Source organism: Mus pahari, chromosome 3 (genome assembly GCF_900095145.1).
Source record: "Mus pahari chromosome 3, PAHARI_EIJ_v1.1, whole genome shotgun sequence".
In the NCBI taxonomy this organism is placed as follows: domain Eukaryota; kingdom Metazoa; phylum Chordata; class Mammalia; order Rodentia; family Muridae; genus Mus; species Mus pahari.
In genome coordinates this window covers 11079880-11090427 of record NC_034592.1, presented here as the reverse complement: position 1 = coordinate 11090427, position 10548 = coordinate 11079880, and the positions used below count along the sequence as shown (strand labels likewise).

The 10548-nt window shown below is 39.1% G+C and overlaps 1 protein-coding gene across 3 annotated transcripts in view; it reads left to right on the top strand.

Annotated features, from left to right (window-relative positions):
- Positions 1-3662: 3662 nt before the first annotated feature.
- Hnmt (histamine N-methyltransferase) overlaps positions 3663-10548 on the top strand; it is a 37737-nt gene continuing 30851 nt past the window's right edge. Inside the window, exons 1-3 of one of the 3 annotated variants that reach the window (XM_029536927.1) lie at positions 3663-3681; positions 4489-4635; positions 7484-7536. In XM_029536927.1, the coding sequence (XP_029392787.1) occupies positions 4499-4635; positions 7484-7536 (190 nt within the window). In that variant the 5' untranslated portion in view covers positions 3663-3681; positions 4489-4498. Of the gene's footprint in view, positions 3682-3901; positions 3964-4252; positions 4328-4488; positions 4636-7483; positions 7537-10548 lie in introns of those variants that run through there. The other 2 variants (XM_021194564.1, XM_021194565.1) reach the window with 2 other exon arrangements.

The window sequence follows — 10548 nt, the reverse complement described above, 5'->3', positions numbered from 1 at the left end:
TGTTTGAGTCAAAACTCCTCAGAGTCCAGCGTTCTCTGTGATCCTGTGATTCTGTGATCCTGTGATCCTGAGATTCTGGGTGTGTCAGTGTTCCTGGGAGTCATGATGCCTCTGAGACCCTGAGATTTTGTCTTACCAAGCTCCTGGAATCCTGGGATCCTGGGATCCTGGGATCCTGGGATCCTGGGATCCTGGGATCCTGAGATCCTGAGCATGTTAGAGTGCCTGGGGGTGGTACCTCCTCTGGGTACTGTGGGAATCTCCACCAACTTTGCACCCAAGGTAGACTGGGGCCTCCTGGAAGGAACCCTGAGCCACTTGTTTGGGTGGGGTTCCTGCATCCCTGAGTCCTGCTGGTCCCAGTCACTCTTGGTGGTGTTGGAACAGATGCGGTGCTCTAATCACTGGTGATCCTAAGATCCTGGGTTTGCTAAAGTGCCTGGGGAGTGTGGAAAGTCCTCTAGGATCGAGGCACTGTTCACCGAGTTTGAGCCCAATGTAGACTGGTGCCACCCAGAAGACACATTTATACAATGTTAAAAAAATACAGTTGTTAAAAAAAATGACAACATAAATTTTTCAGCCAAATGAGTGAATCAAGTGAGATAACCCTTGCCCAGAAAAACAAATATGGTACGAATTCACTTATAAGTGGATATTAGCTCTAAAGTAAATGATAACTGTATTACAATATTTAGACCCAGAGAAGTTGAGTAAAGAGAAGGGATCTAGAGCAGATGTATGTTTCTTTCTGGGAAGGGTAAATAAAACAGATTTTATGGTTGGACTAGGAGGAGGAGAGATGAAGTGGGGATGAGATTGGATGGAGGGAGCAAGTGTGGGGAGAAAAGGCTGGAACTGGGAGGTATTGGGGTTGTGTAGAAACCTAATGCAATGGAAACTGTAACTTATGCCATGATCCTAGTGAGGAAGCCTAATGAGGGATAAATAGTCTCAACTAACCATCTCTTAGAGCCAGACAAGATTTCCAGTTGTATTCTTTTGAGTTATAGGCCAAGGGGGATTCCATGGAAATCCCCCACACTGATTCTTATGACAGAAAGTTACTCTCCACAAACTGACAGTGGAGGCTTCATTGCTGAGAACAACATCCACACAGTTAACTAAATGTGGAGAAGTGAAGCGTACGCTAAGTTCTAGTATCTTTGCTGTGGGAAATATTCTTTCAGCTACCAAAGAGTAACATTGACAGCAAGCTTGCCACAGAATCTTTGACCAACAGTCTGTCTTGCCTATAGGATACGCTAAGGAATATGGGATATTCCATTTCTTAATGCTTTAATTGCCTTTGGGAAAAAATAATATAATCTTCATATTGAAATGGTGCAGAACAGCAAGTCATATAGCATAATCTAAGAAAAATAATGTATCAAACAATTTATTCTTTTAGATGTCATGTGATCTTTTATAACTTAGAGGATGTGGGTCCTATCTAATAATATCAATAACTCCATACCCCGGTTAGGATATTAAGTGAGATAATGTATATAAGGTATTTTAGTGTGATCAGAGTTCAATAAATGGTAGGTAATGGGATGGGAACTGCAGTTTGGTTAGGCAATAAATAAGAATCTGAAGTTCATTTTAAACTTGTCTGAAAAGTTTAAAGTTCAGTACATCCTCATGTACTAAAGACTTTTAAAGGCAATAATATTTTTATTATCATTGAGAAGTTCCTGCAGTGATAAATGTTCTATCTAATATTCCAAAGGGAAGGGAGGAGTCTCTACATTCAGTCACTCCAACCAGACATTTTCCCCCAAGAAAATTACATACCATTTACCAATTCAGAAAAATATTTTCTGTGAAATATTAAACGGAAGTTGTGATTGCTGAACCCAAAACTTAATAAAATGCAAGTCATACTAAAAGCAAAAAGATTCACTTTTGGTACAAAGCTAATCATAAAAATGCCACAGGTGTAGTTTGTATTTGAAGAAAGTATGTGAAAATGCTATATAAAAATTTGAAATGCTAACATATAAACACACGGATAAGAATCCTGAATTATTGCACTATAAATTATTTTACTACATATTCAATATTTTGTAGAGAATTTCATGAAATCTGGAAGATCTTGGAGTAAGCAGAACATCTAGTGAAACAATGCTCTAGTCCCAGCGTCCCACGGGTGGTAGCATCCATGAATAGACGGCCTTTGGCATTCTATGCTTATTTACAAGTGCCATTTTTAAAGGATAAACTAGAGTCTCTCCAACAAAAATAACAACAAAAAAATCAAGGAGTTAATTATATAAGAACATAATACTTTTGGATAATATTGAGTCTTGATTTTAAGTTTTTCAAAAACTGTTTTATTTTTTAAAGGTAAATGTTATATTGAGAAAAATGCTTGTTAAAATATAAAGATTAACATATTTAATTTATAAAGAGCACATACATATAAAGAAAAGTATCAGGATCCAGTTGAAATGTGAAGCATGGGAATGAATGGAAGCTGCACAAAGCAGAAATACAAATAGCTAACAGAATGAACATTTATTCTCATATACTGTCAATGAGATGAAATGAAAACAGTTAATATTTACAATTTTCATGCAACAAATTAGCACAGTCATTGCTGTGATCATCATGCAAGTCCAGAAAGATCACACCAGGCCAAATGAGGTTTATTGAGAGAGAAAAGGGCAAGGTGGCAGCGGAAAGAGAAGAGGTGTGTGTGGGGGGGGGAGAGATCAGAGGGGCCTTCCTTTGTATATGGGTGGTGACATAGTAACAGGTAAAGGTGGGAGGTGAGCCAAGTAGATTCTGGGAATATGGTGGATGTTGCCTTGGCAACAGGTGGGTGGATCGCACTTATGTGATATCAGGAGTTTCAGAGGTACTGATACCAACAGTCATAGACAAGCATGATCTTTTCTGTGTATTGAAGATACCATAAACAAGCAAGTCCCTGCATTGTTACTGGGAGTTTAAGTTTAGACAAAGAAATTGGGAATCAAAATAATAATTTGGATTAAGAGTCTTAACAATGTTCAAAACATCCTTGAAAGGTAATGTTTGGAAGTTCTCCATAAGTTTTGGGTGTTAAAGAATTTCTTCTCGTGTGTGTGTGTGTGTGTGTGTGTGTGTGTGTGTGTGATTAATTTAGCATTTGTGTCTTTTCCTTTCAAGATTATTTGGATACAGTTTGTTTAGTTTAGACAAATTGGAATGGGAGTACTATCTAGGAGGTAGAAGGAAATGGGTTTGAATTGAATGTAAAGATTTTTATGAAAGCACAGATGCTAAGGCTTAAAACATCCTTAAAATGTTGCCAGCTCTTCCACATCTCACTGCCATGCTTTGAGCTCAGCCTTCCCAGCAGTACTGGGAGGAAGCTCACGGAAGCACAGACAAAAGTGATTTTCAGACTACATTTTGAAAGTGTTGCACTATTTCTGGCATGCAAGTCCTCAACAGAAACATTTCTGCTGTTAGTGACACTTAGACACCTGATAATGAAAGATTCAGAGCCCGTGACATTACAGAACACCTCACTAGTGGAAGTAACCAACGTTAATGTAAATGCATAAGCACACTTTTAACCATCTAAGCAAACAGAAGCCTATGTGCAATTGTTCAGGAGAACACGTACTCCCTGGCTTCTGCTCCTGTCTATCAGCTAACAACCATGTAGAGATACAATTGGAACTTTAGGTGAGTAGTAAATAACTGAATGGGTGAAGGGAACTTTCAGTTTTAGGAGGCTCAGAAATGAGAAGTGCCTGTGCTAATCCTTTTATGAGAATACTAAGACCTCATGTAACTTTAAATTTCTCTTACAGCTCCTGTGCTCCTCCTTGACTTATTTTTTTTTCCTGATTTGTTCAAACAAATCGATCAATATTTGAAGAAATCAGCAGTTGAGCTTAAGGGTCAAAAGCTAAGATACACAAAGGCAGAGAACTCTCTACAACAAACACACATAGCCAGCTGCTGGTAGGTTAATAGATTTTAGCTGCTGCAGGTTTCCGAAAGTTATATGCATAGTTTTGTAGTAACCCTGCTCAGTCTAAAAACTAACCGACCTTTTGCTTTAAAAGCAAAGCAAAACAAAAAAAATCCTTTCTTACTTGTAACTTACTTGTGACCCCGGCTGGGGAAAAAAAAACCAAAAAACAAAAAACAAAACCAAACTAAAAAAACAAAACAAAACAAAACAAAACAAAACCGACAACCAGGATTGGAATGCTTTTACAGCTCTGCAAGGTGTGAAGTATGGAAAGTCCTGTACAAACAGGGGTGGGAGCAGGAGGCTCTGTTTGGTAGTTTTCAGCGTTGGTCAAATACAAGGCAGATTTAAGTGCTGTCGTTTATTCATGTGTTAATTTTTTACTTACTTGGAGCGGTTTGGGAGACGCCGGGGTTAAGGAAACTGGTGGGGGAGGGGAGAGAGAGAAAGAGGGAAAAGAAGGAACTCGGAACAGAGGAAGTTAAACGGAACTCTCTCCTTGTTTTTATTAGAGAACCCAATATGGCACCTTGCATGAGGAGCTTATTCTCTGACCACGGCAGATACGTTGAATCTTTTCGGAGGTTTCTAAATAATTCCACGGAACACCAGTGCATGCAGGAATTCATGGATAAGATGCTTCCGGGCATAATAGCAAGGTAACAAAAAATATGGCATTTTTTCAATGGACTAACCGGCAACCAGCCCATGAGGTAGGCAGAGGTGGAGGAGGCCCTGGGATTAGAGTCATAAACAACCATAGCTGCCTGCTGCTGCCTGCTGCTGCCTGCTGCTGCCTGCTGCTGCCTGGCCTTGCCTAAACTGGCTGGCCTTGCTTATGCAGCTCTGTTTGTGCTATAAACACCACCGAGAGTGATTTGTGCGGCTTAGCTGGCAGCACAGGCTAAGTGTTAACTATTTGTCGGCTTTAAAGGCACAAACCCAACCTTATTTGGAAAAAAGATTCAAATCATTAAACTTGGATTTTTTTCTAAGCTCCTTTTGAATTATATGTATTTTTAAAAAGTCCCAAATAGATTCTGGTATTCTTTCCTTAGGATCAGATAAAGGTAATTCCAGAATGCGATTTGAGAAGCACTAATTCTATGCACCTCCTTTATCTGTTACTGTCACTCGCCCCAAAACCATTTTTTTCCTTTCAACTTAGTATTATTAATATGATTCTGGAAAAAAAGATTAATTTACCATTATCAGTGAAACTGATTTCTATCCTTACAAACTCCTTTATTTTTGATTAATTTTTGATTAATGTGTTCAATTTGTCTCAAAGCTGATAAACATTATTGAGGTAACAGAAGAGAGTCAAGTCTGGGGATAAATTGTTGCAAGAAGTAACTATATAAAACTAGTAAGAAGTGCCTAACTGCTGAGCTAATTTACAAGCAACAAAAATCCCCTGCTGTTTGTTTTGTCTTATGCTGTCTGAATTTCTCTGTAGAGTTAATCCCCTGTGGTAGCTCTTCTGCCCAGCCAGAGCAGACTTGTTGGACAAATACAGAATTTTATGTCTTTTTTTCTTCCTCCTTTTGTCCAGCACTTTACCAACTGAGCCATTTCCCTAGCCTTATATTTTGTATCGTAACAAGGTTCGTTAATTGACACATAATAGGATAAAGGTTATGAAAATTAGATCATTGGTTCCACACCCCTCTACCCCATGCACTCACAGGCACCACTAAGTGTAAGTGGACTTAGGCTTTACAACAAAAGCTCAAGAAGTTAGGAGGGAATTGTAGTTGTGGGGAGAGAAAGGAAGACTTACAGGGGAAGGAACGGTAGGTGAATTTGTTCCAAACCTATTATGTACATGTATGACATGTTTAAGCTAAAACCATTAAAATATTAAAACAGATATCAAGTAGACAATTTTATCTGAAACTATAACTTACTCCTTTGGACCTTTCTCTGAATTTTTAAAAATCAGTGAGGGAAAACCCCACCCAGACTTAGTATGCAAAGACAAAGAGTGTTTATTCTGCAGAAACAAACACCATGTGGGGGTCAACCATTTTTCAAAATAGTGACCCCAGACAAAGGTGTGTAGGGCTTCTTATAGGGAGCCAGAGGAACTCTCCAGAAGGATTAGGTGATCTAAAATTTCATTGGTGGGTACTAGGGTGTCATAGTTGGTCAGTGGTCTGCATTCCTATGTCATGAGCATTTAACCCTAGGATGAGATAAGGCTGCCCAGCACAGATGACCCATCCTGAGATAAGATATTACTCATTTTTTTTGTGGTTATCCCCAGGCTGTTTTTTGGGAGAATGTTCTATGACCTTGTTTCTGGATTTTGTGGTCTGTTCCTGGAGCTGGTGCCTTATAGCCTTCTTTTCAATCAGGTGTGGTTCTTAAATGGAGACAAATGTTATGGGTTACTTTCTCAATACTTTCAGTTTAGATAGTACACATTCATCCCTTAGCTTAGCCAGATCCTTGATTTTTTTTTTTTTTTTTTAATGTTACAGTTTAGACTGAAGGAGGTGGGGGGTAAGGCAATGATGACCCCTTTCCCATCTTCTGAGTATATCCAGTCTAGATAGAATTTTGGCTGTAGAATTTGTAAAAGACTTATGAGAGTTCAGTTATACACTCTGATTTTAAGTTGAAAGCACTATCTTATTACTTCTTTTTTGAAATATAATTCCTAAGAGAGGCATACAATAAACATATATATGTTTTCTCTTAGGAATATATATTTATATTTGTTTATTGAAAGGAAGACACAAAGGAGGAAAAGACATTATAAAGGTAGCATAAACCACCAAGTCTTTATCCATGTCCAGGTTTTATATCGTCAGTGTAAAATGTCAACAGAGATTGACAAAGCTGTGCATTCTTATTTTCTAGTCTCCAAAGAAATGCCACTTATTACATGCTAGATGTTTATAGCATGTCTCCAGATTCAAGAAAGGAATGGAGCCTGTTGAGGATGACCCTCTGCATATTGGGTGTTCCTTCCTAAACCAGAATTAGGCACAAACCACTCCCAAACACCTATTTTCACAGTGAAATCCTTTATTAAGCTGGGAAGGAAAGTGGTTGCTTTCTGACTCAAGCAGAAAAATAGCAGTAAATGACTTTACAGGTGCAATTTTTAAGAGGAAAAGGGGAGGCCTGTGTTAGAATGGGCTAGGATGTGGTAGTACATTTTGTTCGGGCATGTTAATTAGGTGAACCAAAGGGAGCTTTTGATTGCTGGACTTAAATACTTTTTTAGTTGGGCCTTGGTAATCAGCCTCAGGAGAAGGAAGTAGCCAAATAAGGGAACAGGCCTTGGTGGTTAGCTGGAAGGACAAGGCCTGCCAGAGCCATGGTCCTCACTTTCAAGCTGGCCAGGGTCCCTTCTCCTGTGTTTTCAGGCACGCTAATAAGAGAAACAGAAATAAATTCTTTTGCTTATCAATAGACTTGATAGGAAGACTTGGCAGGCAACGCACCTTTCATGCTATTAAATTGTATAATTTTATGTGTTTGCTTGCTTTTCAGGATTGGAGAAGAAAAAGCAGAAATTAAGATTCTGAGTGTAGGCGGAGGTGCAGGTATGAATAATACCTATAAAATTTATATTCTGCTATAGGTACCATGGTGTTTGATAGCCATATTGTTTATGCTCTAGATAGCCACTTTACTTTTGTAAAATATCAAGTTATAAATACTAGCAACATCATTCAACTCAAATTAATTGCTCTCAATATATGTATAGGCTTTGGGACTTTAGCCTTCATTATAATTTGTAGGATAGGTAAGAACTGAGACCCGCGTCCAAAATTTCAGACTTCGAAGAGGTGGAAGTTACAGAGGAAGAGGCGGTTCCCTATCGTAAGCCTGGCTGGCAGCAGCTCCCCTCGGCTCCGGTGCCAAAGCTCCAGTCCTCAGCCCAAGATGACAGTTCCGGGCAGCTCTGGAATACTGGAAGACTCTCNTAACAGTCCTTGATGTTTGTTTAGGGTTAGAGTCTTGCTGATTCCCACGAAATGGCCTTGCAGAGAGAGGGGAAAGGGCTCCTGACAAAGAACTATATGGCTCACAGCTGCATGCTATAAAAATGCCTGGGCTGCAGGATGCCCGGGATGTAGGATGCCTGGGTTTTCTCAACCTGGTCCCTGACATCTCCCCCCTATTAATTTATTAAAAATTGGGGGGTGGCTGTAGAAAATGGGTCGGTGAAGCACCTTGTCTTAGTCTATGAGGTGTGCACCTGTGTTCAGCATCCAATAACTAGGCCTTTTTAGGTCCTAGGTGGGCAAGGGCCCTGTCTTAGGTCATGCCATCCACACAGGATAAAATCCACACGGGATTAAATCCACATGGGATTAGCGATGTTACCCGTCTCTGAGTCATCCTTGCAGCCGGGGATGTGCCTCTGACCCACAGCACCTCACTCATCATCCCCTCATCAGTTCGCTTCACAGCTTATGGCCCTCAGCCAAGATATAGGAGCCAGTGAGTCACCCGATTAATAATGGCATCTACATAGCCTATGGAGCCAAGAGNNTTCNTCATCTGCAGCAAGGGTGGAAAACTGGAGGCCACCAGGTGCTCTCTCTGCATCGGTGGAGGGGGAGTCTTCAGAGGGATCTCGGGTGTCCACCTGATGGTAGTGGACTGCAACTGGCTTCAAGGCAGCATCAATCTGAGATTTAACAAAACTGGTTAATCTGTTAAAAGTCCAGGGGCTAAAGGACAAGAGCAGGAGAATGCCCAGGAAAGGTCCCAGAATGGTAGGGAGCAAGGTGGAAAGCCAAGGAGAAGTAGAAAACCAATTTTGATACCAGGACTCTTGCATTTCTCTATAACGCATTCTTTCTTCTAAGCTAGTTCTAACTTTGTCTATACTATCTTGAACTAGGCCAGTCTTATCAGTGTAAAAACAACATTCCTCTTTGAGGGCTGCACAGAGTCCTCCTTCCTTNAGGAATACTAAATCAAGGCCTCTTCTATTCTGTAAAACTACTTCTGACAGAGAGACTAAAGAATCTTTCAAATTTTTTAGGCCTCTTTGTATCTCTCGAATGTCTCTGTCCACAGCATAGTTAAGCCTGGTGAGCTGTGNAGACTGTTGTTGGGAGGAGATTATAGAGGCAATTCCTGTTCCCGCATCTGCAGCACTCACACCAAGGATCGCTGCTAAGGTTACTGCAGTAATTAGAAAACCAGGGAAACTTAGAAGATTATTACTGTTACTGGCCCATGTGAGGGAAGGAAACTTTCACTAGAATGTAAATTGATGCATAGTTCTCTTCATTAGAAACATCTAAATATGGGCAAAAATATACTCAGGATCATAGTTAATTTACATTATTGTAGCCCCATCTCTGAAATGAATTGGCCTCACTGCTTCCTCCTTCTGAATGAATTCTAAAAGTATTTTAATCAGTCAAAGTACTTTCTTATATGTGTTTTATTAACATCACTTGGCCTTATAATTCTTAAGAGTTTTTATTCTAGAGGAAAAATACTAACTCTGGAAATATATGTGTCTTCTGTAACTGCCCCTAATGAACTGTGTAACTTTGACTGATACATAAGCTGAGATTTCTCTCATTAGTAAAACGGAAACACTGAATCTTATCTACAGTATTGGAATAAGAAATCATTTATAAAGTGCTGAACAGATGCTGTTCCTCCTATAAGGCACAGGTTTTGCCTCTCTGAAATACTAAAAAGACAAGTTTCTTTTGAAGGGTTAGTATGTGTTTCATTTGAAGGTATTAGTCATCTTTGACTTAATATATTAATGTAAAACATGCTGACCTAGTTGTGATTATGTCTACTAAGTGGAAACCATACTGTTACTTGTTACTTTAGTGTCCTGAGCTTATTTACTATACGGTGTTCAGTGCCATATGAATGAAGTGTATTGTAGCCCATATTAATGCAAAGGAAATCAAGAGCCTGTCAGTAAAAAGGAATAGCCAGTTTATGGTGGCATATGTGTTTTTTTTTCCATAAAATTCAGAATGCTAAAATGTAATAAGGCTAATTCTAAATATCCATTTATTCTATTATCTTTAACCATAGAGTTAGAGAGAGCAAGAAAGGCAAATCGAGGTTACTGTTGATTGTGGTAAATACCCAAAGAATATCCTGTTAATTCACTTAATAAAGAGAGCCATTTCTAGGGTTTCAGATAGCCTCTTAGCATTAGGACTATGACTTCATAGTGTCACGTGTGCTTAGAAACTATAAAAAGCCATACAAGCAACAATAATAAATATATTCCTTATTATGGCTTAGTTAATTGTCTTTTAATATAAAATTAATTGAATTTCTAATGCAAATGTATCGACATTCTTTTTTTTTAGATAGGGTTTCTTTGTACAATTCTGGCTGTCCTGGAACTTGCTCTGTAGACCAGTCTGTCCTTGAGCTCAGAAATCTTTCTGCCTCTGTCTCCTGAGTGAGTGCTGGTAGTAAAGGTTGCAAATACCCTTAGCTATGTATCCACATTCTTATGAACTATCTTATAAACACTATTTGGCTTGTACATTGTTTTTTTTTTTTTTTTTTTTTTTTTTCTCTTTTTGGTTTTTCGAGACAGGGTTTCTCTG